The following is a 27185-nucleotide window of genomic DNA, read 5'->3' as shown; positions in this document are numbered from 1 at the left end:
AGGGGTTGGGGAGAGGGAGGCAGAGCACACAGGGGGAACAAGGGGCAGTAGAACTACTCTGTAAGATACTGTAACGGTGGACACATGTCTATACATTTATCAAAATACGATGTATAACACCAAGAGTGGATCTTAATGTAAACTATGAACTTTGGGTGATAATGATGTATCAGTGTAGGTTCATCCACTATAACAAACATACCACTCTTGCATGGAAGCATGATGGTGTGTATGGGGGGCATACACAAAGTGGGTTTATGGGAAATCTGTGCCTTCTGCTCAATTATGTTATTAACCTAAAAGTGTTCTAATAATAAAATTTACTTTTAGAAATATAATAGAATTCCCAGGAACTGTGGGACAATTACACAAAGTGTAGCAGACACACATAACAGAAATAACAAAAAAAGAAAAGAGCAGAAGTATTTGAAGCAATAATAGATGAAAAATTTTCAAAATTAATGGCAAACACCAATCCACAGATCCAGGAAGCTCAGAGAACACCAAAGCAAAATAAATGTCACAAAAAATGTACCTCTAGGCATATCATATTCAAACTGCAGAAAACCACAAACAAAGATAGATAAAATCCTGACAGAAGTTGAGGGGGGAACTTACCTATAAATAAACAATAGTAAGAATTTCCTCTGACTTATCAGAAATCAGGCAAGTAAGAAGAAAGTATAATATAATATTTAAAGTGTGAAAAGAATAAAAATCTCCCCGACCTAGAATTCTCTATCAAGTGAAATTATTCTTCAAAAGTGAAGAAGAAATAAAAACTTTCTCAGACACACAAAAATAGGAAATTTCTCATAAGTAAACTTTTCTTACAAAGAATGCTAAAAGAAGTTCTTCAGATAAAGGGGAAAATGATAAAATAACAAACACAAACCAATATAAAGAAAGGAAGAGCAATCGAGAAGGAATAAATGAAGGAAAAACAAAAGCTACTTTTCTTACTCTTAATTGACCTGTAAACAGCTGCTCAACACAAAAATAGCAATAATGCATTGGTAATCATACTTATGGATAAGTGAACCTAATGACAATATTAAAAGAGATGCAGCCCAGGTGTCGTGGCCCATGCCTGTAATCCCAGAATTTTGGGAGGCCGAGTCAGGCGGATCACTTGAGGTCTGGAGTTCGTGACCAGCCTGGCCAACATGGTGAAACCCTGTGTCTACTAAAAATACAAAAATAGGCCAGACGTGGTGGCATGCACCTGTAATCCCAGCTATTTGGGAGGCTGAGGCAGGAGAACTGCTTGAACCCGGAAGGTGAAGGTTGCAGTGATCCAAGATCGCACCACTGTACTCCAGCCTGGATGACAGAGTGAGACTCTGTCTCAAAAAATAAAAATAAAAATAAAAAGGGGAGAGGGGTGTAGGGGGGTGGCGTGAATGCAAAGAGAAATACAATTTAGCTAAACAGCCATCAGTTAAAATGAACTGAACTATTAATTAAATGGATCTAATTGGCATGTATAGAATACTTCATCCAGTAATAGGAGACTATACCTTCTTGTCAAACTTATATGGGATTTCCATCAAGAGAAACTGATATATTATATGGGCCATAAAACACATTTTAACAATGTAAAAAAATAGAAATTACACAAAGTATGCTCTCAGACCATACAAAATAGAACTAAAAATCAGTAACAGAAGGATAGCTGAAAATTTTCAAACTGTTTGGAGATTGAACAACACACTTCTAAGTAACACGTGAATTGAAGAAGATATCCCAAGAAATATTTTGAAATAAATGAAAATATAACATCATAGTTTGTAGGATGCAGTGAAAACAGTTCTTTGAGGGAAATTTATAACACTGAATGGATATATTAGAAAAGAAAAAATATGTGATATTAATAATCTAATCTTATGCCTTAGGAAACTAGAGAAAGAAAAGAAATGTAAGCCTAAAGCAAGCAAAATAAAAGAAATGATAAAAGTTAGAGCATAAATTATTAAATTGAAGTAGATTTTTTTTTTTTTTTGAGACGGAGTCTTGCTCTGTCATCCAGGCTGGAGTGCAGTGGCACGATCTCAGCTCACTGCAAGCTCTGCCTCCCGGGTTACACCATTCTCCTGCCTCAGCCTCCCGAGTAGCTGGGACTACAGGCGCCCGCCACCATGCCCAGCTAATTTTTTGTATTTTCAGTAGAGACGGGGTTTCACTGTGTTAGCCAGGATGGTCTCGATCTCCTGACCTCGTGATATGCCCGCCTCAGCCTCCCAAAGTGCTGGGATTACAGGCGTGAGCCACTGCGCCCAGCCTGAAGTAGATTTTAAATTTTCTCTACAGAATAAGTATGTGAGGTAATGAATATGTTAATTGGCTTAACTGAGCCATTCCACATGTATACATATATTAACACATCATGTTATACTCCATAAACGTATACTATTTTGTTTTTCAATTAAAAAATTAATTAAAATCAGAAAAAAATAATTATTAAATTTAAAACAGGAATTCAGTACTGAAAATCAATGAAACCAAAAGCTGTTTCTTTTAAAAGATAATAAAATTGATAAATTTCTAGCCAGGATAATCAAGAAAACAAGAGGGAAGCCATGAATTACTAACATCAGAAATGAAAGAGGGGTCATCACTACTGATTCTGTGGACATTAAAAGAATGATAAATAAATAATATAAACAACTCTATGCCCACAAATTTGATAGCTTAGATGAAATGAACCTATTCCTTGAAAAGCACAATCTGCCAAAACTCACATAAAGATAAATAATTTTAATAGGTCTATACTTACTAAAGAAACTGAATTAATAATTAATAATCTTCCACAAAAGAAAACACCAGGCTCAGATGGGTTCATTACTGAATTCTTTCAATCATTTAAGAAAAAAAAAGATAATAATTATCTGCAGTCTTCTCTAGAAAACAGACGAAAAGGGAACCGTTCCTAACTCATACACTTGCTGACTTGTTCCATGAGGCCAGAATTGCCCTAATTCTAAAACCAATGACATTAAAAGAAAGGAAAGCTACAGAACAATATCCCTCATGAACATAAATGCAAAAATTCTCAACAAATATTAGCAACTTAAATTTTTGTTTAAAGGTATAATCATGTATAGAAAGAATTATAGTCCATGGCCAAGTGAGATTTATTCCAGGCATGAAAATCTGGTTAAATATTTAAAAATCAATTAATGTAATCTACCACACAAACAAGATAAAGAAGGAAAATTATGTGATTTTTCCATCAATGGACACAGGAAAAGCATTTAACAAAATTCAACATCCATTTATAATAAAAACTGAGCAAATTGGAAATAGAGAGAAACTGCCTCAACTTGATTAACAGCATCTACAAAAACCGTATAGTTAACCTCATATTTAATGGCGAGAAATTAGGTGCTTTTGTCCTAAGACTGGGAAAAAGGTAAAGATGTCCTCTCTCGCCACTCTCATTCAACACTGAACTAGATGTCTTAGATAATTTAACAGGACAAGAAAAGGAAATAAAAAGTTTATACATTGGAAAAGATGAAATAAAAATGTCTTTGTTAATAAATTCGTAATTGTCTATGTCAAAATCTGAAAGAATAGACAAAAACAAACAAACAAACAAAAAAGAAACTTCTGGACCTAGTAGGCAAAAATGGCAACATTGCAGAATAGAAGGTTGACATTCAAAAGTCAGTTGTTTTTTCCAGCAATTACCAAGTTGAGATTGAAATTAAAAACACAATACCATTTATATGAACACCAAAAAATGAAACTTAGGTATAAATCTAACAAAATATATACAAAATTATTGAAGAAGACTACAAAACTGATGGAAAAAAGCAAATATCTAAATAAATGAAGAGATGTTCCATGTTCATGAATAGGAAGACTAAATATTGTTAAGATGTTTATTCTGCCCAACGTAATCTATAAATTCAATACAATTCCAATCAAATTCCCAACAAGATATTTTATGGATATAGACAAACTCTAAAATCATATGGAAAAGCAAAAGACACATAAAAACCAATGCAATAATAAAGAAAAAGAGCAAATTTGAACAACCAACACTACCTGATTTTAAGATTTACTATAAAGCTTCATAATCAATACAGCATGGTATTGGTAAAAGAATTGACAAGTAGATCAATGAAACAGAACAGAGAGCCCAGAAATAGACATACGAAAAGATAGTCAACTAGTCTTTGATGAAGGAACAAAGGCATTGAGAGACAGCCTTTTCAAGAATGGTTGTCTTACTTGAAAGAGTAGCTGAATATCCACATGCAAAAAAAAAAAAAAAAAAAAAAAAAAAAAACAACTTCACATAGACCTTATGCCTTTCACAAAAACCAACTCAGTTTAGATTATAAATATAATATAATGCTCAATACTACTATATAAAACTACTAGAAGATAACATAGGAGAAGATTTAAGGGAACTAGCATTTGTCAATGAGTTTTTAGATACAACACCAGGAACATAATCCATGAAAAATGATTGAAATGTTGGACGTTATGAAAATTTTAAATTTTGCAAAGGACACTGTTTAAGAGAATGAAAAGCCAACCCTCAGAATGGGAGAAAATATCTGCAGAATATATATTTCATAAAGGATTTGTATCCAAATATGTACAAAGAACTCTTAAAACTCAACAATAAGAAAACAAACAACTGATTTCAAAAATGGGTAAAAGATCTGAATAAACACTTCACCAAGAAGATGGCAAGTAAATATAGAGAAAGAAGCTCAAAATCATATGCCATTATGGAATTGCAAATTAAAACAACAAGATAACACTACACATCTATTAATCACTAAAATTCAAAAAACTGAAAATACCAATGGATGATGAGGATGAATATTAATAGGAACTTTCTTTCATTGCTCCTGGGAATTCAAAATGGTGCAGTCACTTCGGAAGATAATTTAGCAGTTTCTCACAGAACTAAACATGGTCTTACCATACAAACCAGCAATTGTAAGGCTACGTATTTACTCAATTGAGTTGACAACTTATGTCCATACAAGAATGTTTATAGCAGCTTTATTCATAATCACCAAAAACTGGAAGCAAACAAGATGTTTCTCAAAAGCTGAATGGATAAACTGTGGTACATCCATTAAATGGGATATTATTCAGTGATACAACAAAATGCGCTATCCAGCCATGAAAAGACATGGAGGAATCTTAAAAGCCCATTGCTAAGTGAAAGAAGCCAGTCTGAAAAAGCTACATACTAAATGATTCAACTATATTACATTCTCAAAAAGGCAAAACTATAGAAGAGTAAGAAACCAGTGTTGCCAGAGATTTGGAGGAGGAAAGAGATGAATAGATAAAAGATACAACACACAATGGCAATAGAATATTCACAAACTTATATGTAACAAGTAACATAACACTAAATATATAATGAAACCGAATGGATTTTTAGGACAGTGAAACTCTTCTGATACATAATGGTGGATACATAATATTATGCAATTGTCAAAACCCATAAAACTGTCCAACACAGGGTGAACCTTAATATAAACAATGGACTTTAGTTAATAATATATCCATATTGGTTCATCAGTTTTAACAAATGAACTACAAGATGTTAATGACAAGGAAAAGTATATAGATGGGAGGGAGTCATAGGGAAACTCTCTGTGTTTTTTGCAATTTTTTGTAAATATAAAATTGTTCTGAAAAATAAGTCTATTTTCTTAAAGTCAGTCCAGGGATCCTCCTCTATATGAATCCAATCTGGCATTTTTCTAAGTAAAATTTCTCTGTTTCCAGCATTTAAGTCTCACTTCTCTGTGCAAGATTTTCTTTAGTTTTCTATTTCCTAGGTCATTTCTGTCAGAATTAAGGGGTGGGGTAGTGAGAATTCAGACATATGTCCTCGAGCTGCCATCTGTTCTCCGAATGGTGTCCCATATGTTGTTGATGTGTAGAGTTTTCATTGTTGACATTTATGAATTGACTATAATTGTACTTTGATTTCCTTCTTGACTCGAGTTAATTATGAGGGTGTTTAAATTTCCAAGTGGTATTTTTTTTTAAGCATGTTACTAATTTCTGCTTCATTGCTCATTGTTTTAAATATGTGATTTGCGTAAGTCCTACTTTTTAGAGCTATTGAGAGGGTTTTTTTTTTCTTGGTAGTTTAGTATATTGCCAATTTTTGAAATGTCCAGATATTTTACAGCGATGTATATTATTCTTATGTTATAAAGTCTATTTTTTCTCTATATATATTTTTGTTTATTATTCTGTAAAACTTTGAACAGTTTCATTATATATTTAGTGTTATGTTACTTGTTACATATAAGTTTGTGAATATTCTATTGCCATCATGTGTTGTATCTTTTATCAATATAAACAATCCTTTATCACATGAAATGCTGTTTGCTTTGAATTTAATTTGTCTAATAGCAGTGTTGTAATGAATGCCTTCTTTAATTTTTACTTGCTTGATATACCTTTGGCCATCCCTCTATTTCCACACTTAGATATCTAAGTGATGTGGTTTTAAATTTTTCCTTTTAAACAGTGTATAATTGGATCTTAGGGAAGTTTTAAAACAAGTTATTTTCTTAATGAAAGAGCTTAAGTCATGTGTCACATGTATTGTGACAGATAGTGTTTTGGTTTGGTGTTATTTCAGTTACCTCAGTTTAGTCTTTCTATATTAAAGGGTTTTTGTTTGTTTCTTTTTTGCTATTTACTTGTTTTTTTCTTTTTATTTGATTATCAATTGTGGTAGGCTTGAAAAAAGTCCTCCCCACCCCCCACAAAATCCATATCCTAATCCCTGGAACCTGTGATGTTGCCTTATATAAGAAAAGGGAACTTTGCAAATGTAATTAAGTTAAAGATCTTAAAACTGGGAGATTATTCTGGTTTATTCCAGTGAGTCGCAAAGGCAATCACAAGAGGGAGGCAGAAGGGGGCGTGACACACAGACAGAAGAGGAAAAGGCAGAGCTTGGGCTGATATGGTCACAAGCCAGACTGTTGGCAATCACCTGAAGCCAGAAGAGGCAAGGAACAGATTCTCCCCTAGAGTTTCTGGAGGAATCATGGCCTTGCCAAACTTTTATTTTTGCCCAGTAGAACTGATTTTGGACTTCTGGTCTCCAGAGCTGTGCGAGAATAAATTTATGTTGTTTCAAGCCATCAAGTTTGTAGTAATTTGTTATAGCCACATAGGAAGCTGATTAAAATTTCTTCATTTTTATTTCACTCTATCATAGCTTTTCTTTAACTTTTAGCTTTAATATATCTCTATCAAGGTAAAAAACAAGAGAGATACCCAAAATACATAACAAAATTGAACATGATGTCTTTTGTACTCTGTCCCTTCACTCAACTCCCTTAAGTTTTTCCTGAAATGTTTCATAATCATATTTATAACTATTTTGTAAGCATTTCATGTGTTTCTAACTTCATTGCTTACCATAGTTGTTATTATTCTATGCTCTTTCCTCTTCTTGAATTTTTATTTTTGATTCAATTCTCAATTAGCTGAAGTATGCCAGGAAGAGTATATAATGTTATATTTTCTTCCTTCTTATATATCTGAGAAAATTGTTCTGTGCCTTGGCACAGAAATTATATTTACAAAGTTCTTGGATCATAATTTTTTTCAAAACTCTGAACATGTTGTTTTACTATTTTCTGGCATTAAGTTTTGTGAGAAAGAGGCATGATAATTTAAGATGCATTTCTTTTAGATAACCTTCAATTTTTTTTTACCCTGCCTTAAATGCCTGAAGATGGTTAATCTCTGAAATTAAATACTCTTTTGATTGTATCTCAAAGTTGGCATCTTTTTATCAACATCGACTGCTCTTCTGGACACTCTTGTTTGTGCCTTTTCCTTTCGCTCCAGATTCTGAACTGTGCCTGTCACCTCCCTCAAGACAGCCGCAGAGCCCCAAGATCCTTATAACCTTCTCACCATGATGTTCCACCCCACAGGGTTCTGCCATTGTGTGCTTTCTTTTTCATCCTTCTCTGATGCCACCTCCCCTTCTGTTTGTAGCCAGCCTTAATAATTCTAAATTCATGGATCACAGGTAGAAACCCCAGTTTTGTCTAAGTAGACGATCAATTTTTTTTCTTAAACCTAGTCATTCATTTTTCTCTTTCTCTATTTATCACTTTTCCCCAATAAACAATTTTTCCTTATAGTTTTCAGGGGAGCCTTCAATTTCCTTTTTTTAACCTTTTTTCTAACTTTTATTTTAAGTTCGGGGTGCATGTGTAGGTTTGTTACACAGGTAAACTTGTGTCATGAGGGTTTGTTGTACAGATTATTTCATCATCCAAGTATTAAGCTTCATACTCATTAGTCATTTTTCCTGATCCTCTCCCTCCCCGCACCCTACACCCTCCTATAGCCCCAGTGTGTGTTTTTCCTCTCTATGTATCATGTGTTCTCATCATTTAGCTTCCACTTATAAGTGAGAATGTGCAGTATTTTGTTTTCTGTTCCTGCTGAAGATAACGCCCTCTATCCATGTCCATCCATGTCCATCCATGCCCCTGCAAAGCACATTATCTCATTCTTTCTTATGAGCCTTGAATTTCTAATCATTCCTCAGAACCTCCTCCCTATGGTGCCTTTCACAACATTAGTGCTGAGATGCATTGTGGAAATAACAAACAATAAAGAACAACAATGTACTTGATTGTCATTTGTCTGATCCAGAGAAAGAACAAAAAGGCATGAATTCAGAACAAAGGTAATTGCCAAGAAGAAAGTGAAGTAAATGCTCTCCGTTAGACTTCAGTCTACAAGTTACTCTCCTACTCCCTCTGCATTTGATCTTAATGTTACAAAGCAGAGATACAGCCAAACTCTTGGTAGAAATGAGGCTCCAAGTTACCTGAAAAATGTCCACCTTGATCATCCCTTCAAATATATTGCATTTAATCACATTCTAAATATGCTCTTCACTTAAGAGAAATTAACTTCTTAAATCCCAATTTCCTTTTCTAATTATGCAAAAAAGATTGTACACAGATAATTAAAAGATGTGGATAAAGTTAATAAAAGAGACAGTGGGAAGGAAGAGGAGACCCAAAGCCTGAGCCTAATGAAGTGGATGAAAAAGGGGAGCTTTCTGATGGTGTCAGTGCTGTTGATGATAAATGATTCAATACCACACATAGGCTCCCTAAAACCGGAACCCTTCTATCATCTCTCAACTCCCACTGATAAAAGGCAACTGAACTTTTGTTTCTAATTATTCTGGAATGTCAATTGTGGCAGAAAAAAATTAGTTTAGCTTTAAAAGTCAATTACAAACAAATGTACCATGCAAATGTCAAGGGCTGATCCTGAAATATGGAGTTTCCAAGAGGCCAAGGGAATAAGTGAGCAAGAAAGCACTGGAAGCATTCTCACTCATCATGGCCAGCAGTACAAATTCTAGCACCAGGGACCAAAATCTGCCTCCTGGTGTGGAGACGAAAAGGGAGAGTTCCCTGGTCCATCCATCAGAGGACATGGGACAAGGGTATGGCTCTCTGTTCAGCTGCCTCAAGCTCAAACTCCTTATAGGAGGGGAAGCACACAGAAGGGTAGGTGCAGGAGCCAGGGCAAGCACTTTTAACTCCAGCCCCACAGTAGTGTCTGGGGGGGGGGTGCCTATGACTCTTGAAGCCACAGTGTTATAGTGCTGTTTTAACTCTGCCGCCTGCAGATGGCTTAAGTGGTAACCAGCTCAGTACCCTCTTGGTACTCAGGTCCTTGTCCATAGTCCAGGAAGAGTCAGGTCACACACAGATTTAAAGGATGAATACAGGAGTTTTATTGAGTGGTGGAGGTGGTTCTCAGTGGGATGGATGGGGAGTTGGAAGGGGGATGGAGTGGGAAGATGATCTTCCCCTGGAGTTTGGCTATCCAGGGCCAATCTCCTCTCTGATTGTCCCCAGCTGAACTCCTCTCGGTGTTCAGACGCTCCTTCTCTTCTCTCCTTCTCTGCCATGCCATTCTGCCATTCGTCTGCTCATCTCCTCCTGGAGCCTAGGATTTGGGGTTTATATGGGTACAGGATAGGGGCATGTGGCTGGCCAAAAGGCAACTTTTTGGGCACAAAAACAGGAATACCTGTTCTCATTTAGGACCACTGGTTTCCAGGCTTGAAGGTGGGGTCTTTGCTGGGAAACTGCCCTCTTCTACCCAGTATTTCCCTTTCTCTTGTCCATATAAGAGAGTCATTTCCCTTCCTAACCCAACACTCACTCCTTTTTTGGTTCACCTCTCAGGTTTCTAAATAACACAAGGTGCTATTCTTTCCATTATATGCATTTCCTCACCTCTTTGAAGTCATGAGCTTCCTCTCATTTCTGTCTTTAGGTTGTGCTGCTCTATGCCTCTACCTACGTCCTGGTGTCCCTCAGCATAGACAGATACCATGCCATCGTCTACCCCATGAAGTTCCTTCAAGGAGGTAAGCTGGCTTCACCAGGTGCTCTTTCATAAAGAATTGTCCTTGTGTGAGGGTAGGATTGTTTTCACTAATATTTTACTCTTAGTAATAGTGATCTTCCTCCTCTTTCCTTCTCTTTCTTCTCCTCTCTTCATTTTCTTCTTCCACCTCTTTCCTCATTTCATGGGTCTGATTGTCCAAAGAGATGTATAAAAGAAAACTTAGATGCCTGAAAAAATGCTGATGGTTCCCATGGACAGCCCAGAGCCACTAAGGAAGGTGGGTTACTGACCCACTTTGTGACCATTTACCTTGATGCTGCTGCTTCCGTCTTTTTCCTCTAGAGCAGTGTTGACATGCATACCTGTCCAAAGAAACAAACTCTCCCACACTAACTTCTCATTTTCCAGAAGCAAACACCTTGTCCTCCTTATCCAAAACCATAGAAATAATCATCGTATTGGTAAAAAAAAAAAAAACAACAAAAAAGGAAACTCTCCTTGATCCAGAAATGGTGAGGGATCCCTAAGAAAAGGAAGCAGATGGGTCAGGGGGAAGGCTGAGACCACACAGCCAACAAAACTCCCAGGAGATGCTGAAGTGGGATGGGAGGCCTTAAGAGCACTTCCTGAACAGGCTGCATAAATATGGAGTGCAGGAGAGGAACTGAGGCAACTGACAAGGTGATTTTTTAAGTACGACACAGAGGATTAATCACAGCAAGTTTCCCTGGATTTTAATTAATCACAGCAAGTTTCCCTGGCAGAGTGGGGCCCTGGGGAGCAGTAATGCCCTAGAGGAAGGGTGGGTACATATTCACAAGACTAGTTGCCTACTGCTCTGCCCACAGTCAGAGACAACTCTCCTCTGTACACCCTGAAAGCAAATACAAAGCGAGTGTTTAGCAACCCGTCCTCCCTTCCTCCAGATAACTTTGAAAACTGATAAAGAACCTAACAAAAAATCTTGACCACAAAAATGAGGTGCAATCAAATATTATTTAAAAAATGACAAAATCCAAACTGTAGAAAACAGATAATACATTTAAAATCTCATTCCACACAATTTTCATCTAGGGAAGCAAATTTAATAGAGGTAGCAGAATTTTAGGATAAATATAATTAACGTCAACAAGGATCTATAAGAAGTGGGGTGAAATAGGGTAATTTCATTTACTATTGACAGGGGTATAAGTAAACACATCTTACTGAAATATAAAATGTGCAGCCCTTTGATATGACTTCCTGGTATCTGCTCTGGAGAAACACCCACATGTGTGCATGTATATATATGTGATATATATCATGGCATTGCCTACAGTAGCAGGAATTCATTGCTAACCTTGGTGTATCTCAGTGGAGGAATGGTTAACTAGTCTATGGAAGAAGTTTCAGTAGCTTATGTTTATTGATTGCATACTAGGTGTCATTCATGATTCTAACTGATTTATACATATTAAATATTTTAATATTCATAATATCTCTGTGAGGTGGGCTCTATTATTATCTGCATTTTACAGGTAAGGCAATTGTTGTTCCAAGAGTGAAAGTAATTTGCCCAAGGTCACAGCTAGTAAGTGCAGGAGCAGGATTTGAATCCATACAGTTTGGGTCTAGCTCCAGCACCCTCAAATGCTAAATAGCCTGCCTCTCAATATGGAAGTGGTAGAGCCATGGGCAGTAATATACATCAACATGAACATATCCACATTGTGGGCTGAGTGACAAAAACAACATGCACAAAAATCCACGCAGAATAACATTAAAGTCAAAAACTCAAAACAATGCTAGATACTATGAACCGAAAGAGAGGAGCAGAAAGAGAGAACACACAAAAGAAAACTCTAGGAAAAATAAACAATTATTTGCAAAAACGCACACCAAACTTAACATCTGACTTCACTTCTAGTTATGGGAGTCAGACCAGTGGTGTGACCACCACAGGAACTTATATGCAAGGCAGTAATTTTTACATGAAGATAAATGTGTTGTGTGCAATTAAAATTAATTTATTTTGATCATGCTTGTTATGCCTACTGTACAGCATAAGACATATGAGTAACAATACTAAATTGTATACCTAAGAATTTGCTAGGGGTCTGTTCCAAGATGGTCAAATAGGAACAGCTCCAGTCTACAGTTCCCAGCATGATTGATGCAGAAGACAGGTGATTTCTGCATTTCCAACTGAGGTACCTGATTCTTCTCACTGGGACTGGTTGGACAGTGGGTGCAGCGCACAGAGGGTGAGCCAAAGCAGGGCAGGCCATCACCTCACCCGGGAAGCACAAGCGGTGGGGGGATTTCCCTTTCCTAGCCAAGGGAAGCCGGGACAGACTGCACCTGGAAAAACCGGACACTCCTGCTAAATACTGCACTTTTCCCAAGGACTTAGCTACTGGCAGACAAGGAGATTCTCTCCCGTGCCTGGCTCAGTAGGTCCCATGCCCATGGAGCCTTGCTCACTGCTAGCATAGCAGTCTGAGATCGAACTGTGAGGCAGCAGCCTGGCTGAGGGAGGGGCGTCCACCATTGCTGAGGTATGAGTAGGTAAACAAAGCAGCCAGGAAGCTCAAACTGGGTGTAGCCCACCACAGTTCAGTAAGGCCTACTACCTCTATAGGCTCCACCTCTGTGGGCAGGACATAGCTGAACAAAAGGCAACAGACAGCTTCTGTAGACTTAAATGTCTCCGTCTGACAGCTCTGAAGAGCACAGTGATTCTTCCAGCACATTGTTTGAGCTCTGAGAATGGACAGACTGCCTCCTCAAGTGGGTCTCTGACACCTGTGTAGACTAACTGGGAAACACCTCCCAGCAGGGGCCAACAGACACCTCATATAGGCAAGTGCCCCTCTGGGACAAAGCTTCCAGAGGAAGGATCAGCCACCAATATTTGCTGTTCTGCAATATTTGCTGTTCACAGCCTCTGCTGGTGATACCCAGGCAAACAGGGTCTGGAGTGGACCTCCAGCAAACTCTGACAGACCTGCAGCTGAGGGACCTGACTGTTAGAAGGAAAATGAACAAACAGAAAGGAATAGCACCAACATTAACAAAAACGACATCTACATCAAAACCCCATCTGTAGGTCACCAACATCAAAGATCAAAGGTAGATAAAACCACAACGATGGGAAAAAAACAGAACAGAAAAGCTGAAAATCCTGAAAACCAGAGGGCCTCTTCTCCTCCAAAGGATTGCAGCTCCTCACCAACAATAGAACAAAGCTGGACTGAGAATGACTTTGACGAGTTGATAGAAGTACGCTTCAGAAGGTCGGTAATAACAAACTTCTCCGAGCTAAAGGAGCATGTTCAAACCCATCGCAAGGAAACTAAAAACCTTCAAAAAAGGTTAGACAAATGGCTAACTAGAATAAACAGTGTAGAGAAGACCTTCAATGACCTGATGGAGCTGAAAACCATGGCACTAGAACTTTGTGATGCATGCACAAGCTTCAATAGCTGATTCAATCAAGTGGAAGAAAGGTTGTCAGTGACTGAAGATCAAATTAATGAAATAAAGTGAGAACACAAGGTTAGAGAGAAAAGAAAATAAAGAAACAAACAAAGCCTCCAAGAAATATGGGGCTATGTGAAAAGACTAAATCTATGTCTGATTGGTGTACCTGAAAGTGATCAGGAGAATGGAACCAAGTTGGAAAACACTCTTCAGGATACTATCCAGGAGAACTTCCCCAACATAGCAAACAAGGCCAACATTCAAATTCAGGAAATACAGAGAACACCACAAAGATAATCCTCCAGAATAGCAACCCCAAGACACATAATTGTCAGATTCACAAAGGTTAAAATGAAGGAAAAAATGGTAAGGGCAGCCAGAGAGAAAGGTCAAGTTACCCACAAAGGGAAGCCCATCAGACTAACAGCAGATCTCTTGGCAGAAACCCTACAAGCCAGAAGCGAGTGGGGGCCAACATTCAACATTCTTAAAGAAAAGAATTTTCAACCCAGAATTTCATATCCAGCCAAACTAAGCTTCATAAGTGAAGGAGAAATAAAATTCTTTACAGACAAACAAATGCTGAGAGATTTTGTCACCACCACGCCTGCCTTACAAGAGCTCCTGAAGGAAGCACTAAACATGGAAAGGAACAACCAGTACCAACCACTGCAAAAACATGCCAAATTGTAAAGACCATTGGTGCTAAGAAGAAACTGCATCAATTAATGGGCAAAATAACCAGCTAACATCATAATGACAGGATCACATTCACACATAACAATATTAACCTTAAATGTAAATGGGCTAAATGCTCCAATTAAAAGACACAGACTGGCAAATTGGATAAAGAGTCAAGACCCATCAGTGTGCTGTATTCAGGAGACCCATCTCATGTGCAGAGATACACATAGGCTCAAAATAAAGGGATGTAGGAGGATCTACCATGAAAATGGAAAGCAAAAGAAAAGCAGGGGTTGCAATCCTAGTCTCTGATGAAACAGACTTTAAACCAACAAAGATCAAAAGAGACAAAGAAGGCCATTTCATAATGGTAAAAGGATCAATTCAACAAGAAGAGCTAACTAACCTAAATATATATGCACCCAATACAGGAGCACTCAGGTTCACAAAGCAAGTCTTTAGAGACCTACAAAAAGACTTAGACTCCAACACAAGAATAATGGGAGACTTTAACACACCACTGTCAATATTAGAAAGATCGACGAGACAGAAAGTTCACAAGGATATTCAGGACTTGAACTCAGCTCTGCACCAAGCAGACTTAATAGATATCTACAGAAATCTCCACCCCATATCAACAGAATATACATTCTTTCCAGCACCACATCACGCTTATTCTAAAATTGACTGCATAATTGGAAGTAAAGCACTCCTAAGCAAATGTAAAAGAACAGCAATCACAACAACCTGTCTCTTAGACAACAGTGCAATAAATTAGAACTCAGGATTAAGAAACTCACTCAAAACCACACAACTACATGTAAACTGAATAACCCACTCCTGAACGACTACTGGGTAAATAACGAAATGAAGGCAGAAATAAAGATGTTCTTTGAAACCAATAAGAACAAAGATACAATGTACCAGAATCTCTGGGATACATTTAAAGTAGCGTGTAGAGGAAAATTTGTAGAAATAAATGCCCATAAGAGAAAGCAGGGAAGTTCTAAAATCGACACCCTAACATCACAATTAAAAGAACTAGAGAAGCAAGAGCAAACACATTCAAAAGCTAGCAGAAGTTAAGAAATAACTAAGATCAGAGAAGAAATGAAGGAGATAGAGATACAAAAAACCCTTCAAAAACTAAATGAATCCAGGAGGTGGTTTTCTTAAAAGATCAACAACATTGATAGACTGCCAGCAAGACTAATAAAGAAGAAAAGAGAGAATAATCAAACATTCGCAATAAAAAAATGACAATGTGGATATCACCACCGATCCCACAGAAATACAAACTACCATCAGAGAATACCATAAACACCTCTATGCAAATAAACTAGAAAATCTAGAAGAAATGGATAAATTCCTGGACACATACACCCTCCCAAGACTAAAGCAGGAAGAAGTTGAATCTCTGAATAGACCATTAACAGGCTCCGAAATTGAGGCAATAATTAATAGCCTACCAACCAAAAAAAGTCCAGGACCAGATCGATTCACAACCGAATTGTACCAGAGGTACAAAGAGGAGTTGGTACTATTACTTCTGAACCTATTCCAATCAATAGAAAAAGAGGGAATCCTCCCTAACTCATTTTATGAGGCCAACATCATCCTAATACCAAAGCCTGGCAGACACGCAACAAAAAAAAGAGAATTTTAGACCAATATCCCTGAGGAACATCGATGCAAAAATCCTCAATAAAGTACTGGCAAACAGAATCCAGCAGCACATCAGAAAGCTTATCCACCACGATCAAGTCAGCTTCATCCCTGGGATGCAAGACTGGTTCAACATACACAAATCAATAAATGTAATCCATCACATAAATAGAACCAATGACAAAAACCACATGATTATCTCAATAGATCTAGAAAAGGCCTTCAACAAAATTCAACAGCCCTTCATGCTAAAAACTCTCAATAAACTAGGTATTGATGGAACATATTTCAAAATAATAGGAGCTATTTATGACAAACCCACAGCCAATATCATACTGAATGGGCAAAAACTGGAAGCATTCCCTTTGAAAACTGGCACAAGACAAGGATGCCCCCTTTCACCACTCCTATTCAACATAGTATTGGAAGTACTGGCCAGGGCAATCAGGCAAGAGAAAGAAATAAAGGCTATTCAATTAGGAAAAGAGGAAGTAAAATTGTCCCTGTTTGCAAATGACATGATTGTATATTTAGAACACCCCATTGTCTCAGTCCAAAATATCCTTAAGCTGATAAGCAACTTCAGCAAAGTCTCAGGATACAAAATCAACATGCAAAAATTACAAACATTCCTATACACCAATAACAGACAAATAGAGAGCCAAATTATGAGTGAACTCTGATTCACAATTGCTACAAAGAGAATAAAATACCTAGCAATCCAACTTACGAGGGATATGAAGGATCTCTTCAAAGAGAACTACAAATCACTGCTCAATGAAATAAAAAAGGACACAAACAAATGGAAGAACATTCCATGCTCATGGATGAGAAGAATCCATATAGTGAAAAGGGCCATACTGCCCAAGGTTATTTATAGATTCAATGCCATCCTCATGAAGCTACCAAAAACTTTCTTCACAGAATTGGAAAAAACTACCTTAAAGTTCATATGGAACCAAAAAAGAGACTGCATGGCCAAGACAATCCTAAGCCAAAAAACAAAGATGGAGACATCAAGCTACCTGACTTCAAACTATACTACAAGGCCACAGTAACGAAAACAGCATGGTACTGGTACAGAAACAGATATATAGACCAATGCAACAGAACAGAGGCCTCAGAAATAACACCACACATCTACAACCATCTGATCCCTGACAAACCTGACAAAAACAAGAAATAGGGAAAGGATTCCCTATTTAATAAATTGTGCTGGGAAAACTGGCTAGCCATATGTAGAAAGCTGAAACTGGATCCCTTCCTTACACCTTATACAAAAATTAATTCAAGATGGATTAAAGACTTATATGTTAAACCTAAAACCATAAAAACCCTAGAAGATATCCTAGGCAACACCATTCAGGACATAGACATGGGCAAGGACTTCATGACTAAAACACCAAAAGCAATGGCAACAAAAGCCAAAATAGACAAATGGGATCTAATTAAACTAAAGAGCTTCTGCACAGCAAAAGAAACTACCATCAGAGTGAACAGGCAACCTACAGAATGGGAGACAATTTTTGCAATCTGCCCATCTGACAAGGAGTTAATATCCAGAATTTACAAAGAACTCAAACAAATTTACAAGAAAAAACAAACAACCCTATCAAAAAGTGGGCAAAAGATGTGAACAGACACTTGTCAAAAGAAGACATTTATGCAGCCAACAGACACATGAAAAAATGCTTAAAGACATTTATGCAGCCAATAGACACATGAAAAAATGCTTATCATCACTGGTCATCAGAGAAATGCAAATCAAAACCACAATGAGATACCATCTCATGCCAATTAGAATGTTGATCATTAAAAAGTCAGGAAACAATAGATCCTGGAGAGGATGTGGAGAAATAGGAACGCTTTTACACTTTGGTGGGAGTGTCAATTAGTTCAACCATTGTGGAAGGCAGTGTAGCAATTCCTCGAGGATCTAGAACAAGAAATACCATTTGACCCAGCAATCCCATTACTGGTATATATCCAAAAGATTATAAATCATGCTACTATAAAGATACATGCACACGTATGTTTATTGTGGCACTATTCACAATAGCAAAGACTTGGAACCAACCCAAATGTCCATCAATGATAGACTGGATTAAGAAAATGTGGCACATATACACTATGGAATACCATGCAGCCATAAAAAAAGGTGAGTTCGTGTCCTTTGCAGGGACATGGATTAAGTCCTAGTTATTATGATAGGGGAGGCAAGAAATGGATGAGGCAGGGGAGATAGGAGAGACATTTCACGACATAGGTATGCAAGATGTGTCAATGAAGCGTCAAACTCTGTAAAATATTTGTAGAGGTTTATTCTGAATGAAATATCAGTGGCGATGGACAAAGCCCTCAGGAGGTCATGAGAATTTGTGCCCAAGGTGGTCAGGGTGCAGCTTGGTTTTATACATTTTAGAGAGACATGAGACTTCAATCAAACACATTTAGGAAATACTTAGGGTTGGTCCAAAATGGCAGGGTTGGGTAGGGTGGGGTGGGGTGCGTGGGCGAAGCTTCCAGATTATAGGTAGATTTAAATTTTTTCTGGTTGACAATTAGTTGAGTTTATCTAAAGACCTGGGATCAATAGAAAGGAATGTCTGAGTTAAGATAAAGAACTGTGGAGACCAAACTTCTTATTTGTAGAGGAAACTTTCAGCTTTCCTCTGCAGGGAGACTAGGTTGTAAAACGTTTCTCATCAGACTTAAAGTCTGTGTTGATGTTAATGCTGGAGAGGTATAATGAGACATGTCCCACTGCCCACTTCCCATCATGGCCTGGAACAGCCCCTCAGGTTAAATCTTAAAAGAGCCTTGACTGAAGAGGAAATCCATTCAGATGGTTGGGGGACTTTATAACTTTATTTTTGGTTTACATTCATGGATTTGTGATACACTTTTTTTTTTTTTTTTTTTTTTTAAGACAGAGTCTCATTCTGTTGCCCGGGCTGGAGTGCAGTAGTGTGATCTCAGCTCACTGCAACTTCTGCCTCCCAGGTTCAAGTGATTCTTGTGCCTCAGCCTCCCAAGTAGCTGGGATTACAGGTGCACACCACCATGCCTCCCTAATTTTTGTATTTTTAGTAGAGATGGGGTTTCACCATGTTGGCCAGGTTGGTCTCAAACTCCTGGGCTCAAGCAATCCAACTTGGCCTTCCAGAGTGCTGGGATTACAAGGTGTGAGACACTGCGCCTGGCCCATGATACACTTATTTATCCATCTATTTATTTATGCCTAGCCGACTTCAGAAAGGATTGAATGTAGTGGACAAAAGGACATCGACGCCAAAGTATTTTAAGATGAAGAAATCGAAGTGAAGGAAAAATAAGTATAGGAAATTGCATGAGGGAAGTCCCAGGAAACTTGTTAGAGGTACAGACTTGAGACCCATAGCCAAGAGGGTGACATGATGGATTACATGTGTCACCATATTCACTAGGTTAAAAAATTAACTGTTTGCTCATGGAAAATATGTCTAGTTCTGGGAGACACTGTGTAATATTAAGAACAGTGTCCTAAATTATCAGAAAGGCAGCAATTAATATTATAGTTTTTTTCTAAAGATGTAAAACAATTTATTTCCTCACTACAAAATTAAGAGAGGCTCAACATTAGGTGCTTGGAAACTCCTCATCATCGATAGTTTCTGGGTAAGATGAAAGCCTAGAAACACATTAGCCAGCTCCCTTCCCCTGCCCAGTCCCAACGAAAGTCACTGAAGAAATGTAAAAACAGGGGGAGACCTGCATCTGGAATGAGAGTCAAGGAAAGAAGCCATCCAAATACCAGAAACGTCTAAGAATTTCCAGCACACGAGGGAGCAGATGAAACACGGAAGTCAAGTGTATAATGTATAATTCAGCCCCTGGGAGAACTTCCTGGCCTTGTAGAGGATGAACTGATACAAGTTCATAGGGTGAGGGCAGCTGGTGAGAACGGGGAACGAGAGGTTCCAGGAAACCCAACGCGGAAGTCATTTTAGTGCCGCAGCTTGTCAGAACTTAAAGGCAGCTGAGAGGCGGGGTTCGGGGTTTACATGCGGCTCAGCTGAGAGAAAGCCCTAGAAAGAAGAGATTTCCCGGAGAGTCGTTGGGCTCTCTGGGAGAGTCACGGAGCAGGGAGAAGCCAGGAGGGAGTCAAATGTAGCTGTGCAGGCACAAGGCAATGGCCGCTTAAGCGAGGGGAGGCTATGTTTTATTTATTTTTTACTGCTATTTACTGAAGCAGTATTTTTCTTAGCCAGCAACTCCAGAAAAGTTGACAATTTTAAAGCTCTTCACCAAAAATGAATATGAGAATAATTAGACAAATATCAAAATAATGAAGAGAAATATGCAGTGTTATATTAAAACATAATACAAAATTTTGATAATTAAAACGATATAATACTGGAACCGGAATAACACATATAAATCATACAAAATTTCAAATCAGTTGGCAAAAAATGAATTAGTCATTATACTATATGTTGAAATAGCTGTCTGGCCTTTTTTAAAAATATTAGATCACCACCCGCCATAGCTAATAACAAAGTACATTTTAGTTGGATTGAAAAAATTAACACTTTAAACATAAAAAGAGTAAAAGAATATTTGGGTAACACCTTCATAATTTCAGTGAAGGAAAGGCCTTTCCAGGAATCATATCAAAAGCAGAAACAACAAGGAAAATATAGTTTTTTACTACATAAAAATTTAAATTATTTATATACATAATAAATATTCATAAACAAACTTAAAAAGCAAAATTATAAATGGAGAATATTTTTATATAATAGGCAAAGAAAAATATCCTTTTTATAAAGAAGTCTGGCAAAGAAATGAAAACATTCTAATTGAGTAAATGGGCAAAGGGCATGAACAGACTATCAGGAAACAAAGAAACATAAATGAGACCAGGTGCTGTGGCCCACGCCGGTAATCCCAGCACTTTGGGAGGCTGAGGCGGGTGGATCACTTGAGGTCAGGAGTTTGAGACCAGCCTGGCCAACATAGTGAAACCCCGTCTCTACTAAAAAATACAAAAATTAGCCGGGCGTGGTGGCACGCACCTGTAATCCCAGTTGCTCAGGAGGCTGAGGCACAAGAATTGCTTGAACCTGGGAGGCGGAGGTTGCAGTGAGTGGAGATCGCGCCACTGCACTCTAGCCCTCTAGCCTGGGCAACAGAGTGAGACTTGGTCAAAAAAATAATAAAAAATAAAAAATAAATGAAAAGAAAATATTTAAAAATGTTCTTCTGACCGCTAATTAAAGAATTGCAAGATTATAGTGACAGCCATAAACAGTAGGCACTTTTGAGGGAAATGTAACAATATTTGTCCAAAGTTAATAAATCTTCTGTTTCTAAGAGTTTATCCTAAGGAATAACTAGAACTGGGAAAAATAGATGAATATAAATTATTTATAACAAAAAATGGAAAACAATTTAGATAATAATAGGCTACTGATAAAACTGGAGTATGGTATAACCTTCAGAAAAAATATTATTTATCAGTACTTCTCCAATTGTGCTTCCCACACTGACTCCCAGAGGGCTCATTTTGCTGGCCTGCTCCAGGGCAGATCTGGGAGTTGCTGACTGTCTCAGTTTCAACCGAAGCTACCTGAGCTTTCTATACTTTTCTATACTGGGTTCAAGATAAAATTGTATTTGAAGAAAGGATCTTACGACCCAAAAAAAAAAAATGCCACTTGTACAGATTCATATTTCTTAACAGGAAAAGATGGTCATAACAGGCTTTTCAGAGGAAAAAAATTAGGTTACAAGGTAGCATCTGTATTGTGATCTCATTTTTAAATGTGTAATCTATGTATTATATATGCATGCATTATCAAAATTTAAACTTGACGTTTCTGGTGGGTGCCACTGTGGATTTTTTTCCTTTTCGTTTATTTTTATTTGCTAGTGTTTCTGTAATCAATATGTGTAACTTACATGATTTTATAAAAAGGTAAATTAGTTACATGGAAAAGAAGAAGGCTAAGCAGCAGAGACGTGCAGAAATGGACAAGAGCACATGGAAGAGGGAGTCTGACTTTCCGGGGGTGAGAAACACGAGACAGTCTACCTCATATGCAAACCTGCGTTTCATCTGTTCGATCCTGGATCCTTCAGCCCTGAGAAGTCACTCTTCATGGCAAATGGGCTCAGCTGCCTGGAAGGCCATCAGTCTCCCTGCTGTGGCAGCTGCGTCACAACCTAAGAGAGTGGGGCTTTCCCAGTGCAGCCCAGCGCCGGTATGAGAAAAACAGTTCCAAGCCTGTACCCTGCTGGGCCTTTGGGGAAACATCTTTGGAGACCTTGGTAGAGTTGATTCTAAATTATGATGCTATACTGTCTTAATCTGTTTCCCTGTGCATCCCTCTCAAAAGTGAATGCACTGTTTACCCATCAGGTGGAAACTGGGTGGGGCCCAGGAGTCACATGTTGCCCTTAAAAGTGTCCTGGGACCTATAGAAGACAACATTAGAATTCTAACCATTGAAAGAACAAGAGCACAGGGGGCAGCTACTAATGTCACCCAGGACCATAGAAACCCATCAGGCTTCACACCCCCACCATCAAGAAGAACCCCCTCCAGTCCTACCACCTGCCCACTTCATCCCACCCGGCTTCTTTCCTAATCTGAACTCCCACTGCTTCTCTCCACCCCCGGTTTTTCTCTATTCCTTTAGGGACCAGCTCCCCTATACCATGAACCTCCTAATGGGAGGCTGTCCCCACCTCCTGCCTCCTGAGGTGGCTGATTCCCCTAAGATATCTCAAAAGGATGCTCCTCAACCTTCCTTTTTAGATACCTCATGGCGTGGTGGCGGTGAAGACATTTTCCTACCTTTCTAGACCACCTCTAGGCCATTTCTCCTTCAGTATTGCACATACATGCCTGCTCTGTTTCTCTGATGCTCATGCTATCAGTCTAGACTACCTTCTACAATGCCTTCCCCATGCCTGTGCCCATATGGCCAAGGCCCTCATCCAGTGAAGATGTCGACACTGTTCTCAGTCTCTCTTTCACCTTTCATACTGCCCTAATCACAGGTGACTCAATGTCTACGTAAACTAAGTCTAATGAGAGGGCTTCACATGATGACTCACAGAGCTTGACATGTTCCCTGTATTTGAGAGCATTGGGGACCGATGACTACATCACACCTGAGACCGTTGAAGAGAGGCTGGTTGGCGCTGTGGTCCTAGCCCAGGGGGCTGATGTAGAATCTGCATCGCGAAGTTTGCCTGAGGCTGTGTTAAAAAAGATCCTGCCCCAGACATTTCTGCCAGAGAGAGAGGCCTCCCTGGAGGTTACCAGGGAGGGTGGAACGTCACTGCCCAAGTCAAGCAAGTGGCCACCAGCGAGACCCCACAGGAGAATTTCCAAAGGACCCAGAGAAGTTCCTCAGGGGACCAAGAATCAACTTTGGATGCAGCCAGGCACAGAGTGCACAAAGCCCTCTGATGACAGCAGCAGTCAAGCGAGAACTCTATCCCCTTCCTCCTCCCTGGTTCCCTGTACCGCAGCTCTGGAGAGACCCCAATGTGGATAGCGACCTGGGGGAGGACGAGGACTAGCAGATGAGGATAGAAAGCAGAAGGGTTGGTACCTCTGCTGGACTTCCTAATTGAAGCAAGCCCACCTAGGGAGAAAATACTTGAAATCCTCTTGAGAATTTGGGTTTTTTATTGTTGTCTAGGATTTTAATTACTAATTTTTATGTAATTAACTAAATTGACCAATGTTTACCACTTAATGTGTCGGTCACCTATGAGTCATCACTAACATCAAGGGGCTTGAGTTTCCAAACGCAGGCAGGAAAACCTCTCCCCCTATCCCCAGTGGATTACCGGTTGCATGTAAGGAACAAGAAAGACCTTAATCAGATTGCTGTTATAATTCTACCCCAAGACTCCTGCTTGCTCAGTGGGCCATGACAACTCTTTTCTACATGAATCTAGTATCTCTTTTCAGTGCATATAATTCAGCAAGAACAGAACCCTAGATATTATTCTTCTAAATATTTCAGGTTTAGATTTTAATAGAGTCCCTAGTTTCCTCTAGATTTTTCTCACTTCTTATAGCTACTCGACCAGAGCCAACACACTGTTCGAAGACACCACCTGACTCTACATTCCAACCCCACCCAAAGACACATGCCTGCTTTCCAAGTTGAAAGTAGGGGAGCAAGGTGGCCTCCTGTTTCTGGAAGAAGGTCCCAGAGCCAGTGAGCACAGAAAGCCCAGCTAGGTGAGGGATTAAGATGACAGCTTCAACAACAGCTTGACAGAAAGCATCACATCATAACAACGGGTGTGTTTTAAAGGTGCTTGCTTATATATTAATTGTCTCTCTCCAGCCCCATCATAACCTGCTGAGGTGGCTAGAGCAGGTATTTTTTATACCAATTTAAAGAAAAGATGAGGCTGAGACTGCGTGATTTAGCCAAGGTCAGAATATTGCAACTGAAATCCAGTGTGCAGACATAGCTACCAGGTTTCTGGGCTGGTTTTGAATGCGCCTACTCTCCAGAACAAAGTTCAGTGTTCTTTCTCTGCCTTATAAGTCCACCCATGTTCCTACCAAAAAAAAAAAAAAAAAAAAAAAGAGGGTTCCTTCCCATTTGGCAAATAATTCTCAAAAACTGTCCCAGTGCTTTGCAGTGCTGGGTATAGTGAAAGGATGCCACGCGGACCAAAGGCTGTAGCCCTGCCTCGTAATAAGTTAGTGACTGCATATGGGTAGACACAACTCAGCATTTGCACCGCAATTTACTAAATGTACATGGTACAAACTGAGCTCCCTAATACTGCAGGAATGAATGTGTCAACATCTCAAGTCAGATGAGGAAATCAGGAAAGAAGAAGCACCAACCTTAGGCCAGGCAATGTGCTAGCTTCTGTTCAAGCTTTCCTTTATAATCTTCACATTGACTCTGTATGGAGGTACTGTCTCCCTGTTTACATATGAGGAAACTGAGGCTCTGGGAGGTTCTGTGAGGTCCAGGGTGGCTGCCCCACAGTGATCCTTTTCTATAGCAGACTCTATTGTGGTCCTCAAAATTGTTGCCACATACCCAGACATCCCTCTCTTCTCTTTGGGCAGAAAAGCAAGCCAGGGTCCTCATTGTGATTGCCTGGAGCCTGTCTTTCCTGTTCTCCATTCCCACCCTGATCATATTTGGGAAGAGGACACTCTCCAACGGTGAAGTGCAGTGCTGGGCCCTGTGGCCTGACGACTCCTACTGGACCCCGTACATGACCATTGTGGCCTTCCTGGTGTACTTCATCCCTCTGACAATCATCAGGTAAGAAGCTGTCAGGCCAGGACCACACAGGGGGTGGTTGGGCAGGGAGCTTTCCTGCTTTGCCAGCTGCTCTCCTCCCCTACAGGCCCATTTTTTCTAGTGCCCTAGGGGGAGCTGGCCAGGCCACAAGATTTTATGTGTAGCTACTATAGGGTAAGCCCAATTTCTTCAAAGTAGAGTAAGGAGAAGGGAATTAACAATTACTGGGTATAGAGGGCAGGCATTATGCCAAACAGCTAACAGTTATCACATTAGCCACAGTACAACCCTGTGAAACAATTACCATTGTCCCAATTTAATGAATAATGAAACTCAAGCTCAGAGTGGTTAAGTAACTTACTCAACATCAAACAGGATTGATATCCAGGTTTTTCTGATTTCATACCATATTATTTCTTTTATATCTTGCAGCCTTCCAAATATAAGGCAAATTACAACTTTAGTGATTTTGTAAATGAAAAGATAGATATACTTGAAACAAACTGAACACAAAACTCAGTATGCACTAATATGCTAAATTGTGTATGCAGTGGAGTCACATAATGCCAGGGAATATATTTTGGAAGCCACCATTGAAGGAGGAAATGATTCAGAAAGGATAAGGGAGAAGTGGGGAGGAAGCAGACTCTGATGACCAGAAATCGGAGTGAGTGTAGGGGCAGAGTGGACATGTAGACAGTGCCAATGGGACAGAAGTTGGCAGTGAGCTCCTTCCAGTGGCTGGGGGAGGCTCAGTTGTGAATGATCTTGGCAAAAAAGTCGTAGAGTGTCCTTTGTCCTGCAGTCAATGGTGAGCTGTAGATGGTCTTTTAACAGAGATTAGCACAACAACCTGGTCAAGGTAGGGTCTCACTTGGCCATGTGGCAGGATCACCCTCTGAAATGGGCTCTGCATGTGTGGATGGGGTGGGAGACTACAGGGAGAGACCTGGCACATTGTGTATATCCTTGGGCCATGATGATCCTGCGCCTTTTGAGTACCTCTAAGCCAGTCATAGTGTGTCATATAACACATCAAAGCAAAGGAAGATCAACCTTTGTTTTTGATAGTGTAAAGACAGCTGTGATAAAAATCTTTGTACTTAAAACTGTACATGAGTCTCTGGTTATTTCCTCATAACTCATTCTCATGGAATTACTAGATCAAAGGTATAGATCGAAGGTGATGCACATTTTAAAACTTTCGATGCATAGTCACAAGCTGCCCTTGAGAAAAGCTGTATTGTTCCTTGGCCTGTTAGCTAAGATCACTTGTAGAAAAGGTATATTCTGGGCAACACCATACAAGGGCTCTTGTTTTTTGCTCCCCTGATCCAATGGAAGGTAGCACTATTTCCTTACTAAATCTTTGCCAACCTCAGAGTTTAAAAAGTATTTCATTGTTTTAACATGCATTTCTTTAATTACTAAGCTGGTGGCATGCTTTTCAAGTGTTTTCTGATATGGTAGGAGTCACCTTTGCTTGCTCATTATTCATCTTTAGTCTCATAAAATACTATAGCTGGGAGAAATGTTATCCATCATATGGTCAAACCCCTGAATTTTTCGTAAGAGTAGAATTAAGACTAAAAGAAGTAATTGCCTTGCTCCTACCCCCGCATCAGAGATTGAGATGGGCAAGCACAGAGTGACCTCAATAGCCAACCCAGCAGC

The 27185-nt window shown here is 39.1% G+C and overlaps 1 protein-coding gene across 1 annotated transcript in view; it reads left to right on the top strand.

The window, feature by feature from the left end:
- Window positions 1–27185, top strand: part of NPSR1 (neuropeptide S receptor 1) — a 234422-nt gene that overhangs the window by 151749 nt on the left and 55488 nt on the right. The window contains exons 4-5 of the mRNA XM_073008644.1: window positions 10342–10435; window positions 25331–25532. Of these exons, the coding sequence (XP_072864745.1) occupies window positions 10342–10435; window positions 25331–25532 (296 nt within the window). The remainder of the gene's footprint in view (window positions 1–10341; window positions 10436–25330; window positions 25533–27185) is intronic.

Source organism: Chlorocebus sabaeus, chromosome 21, assembly GCF_047675955.1.
Source record: "Chlorocebus sabaeus isolate Y175 chromosome 21, mChlSab1.0.hap1, whole genome shotgun sequence".
Taxonomy (NCBI): domain Eukaryota; kingdom Metazoa; phylum Chordata; class Mammalia; order Primates; family Cercopithecidae; genus Chlorocebus; species Chlorocebus sabaeus.
This window is presented reverse-complemented; position numbering and strand designations above follow the sequence as displayed.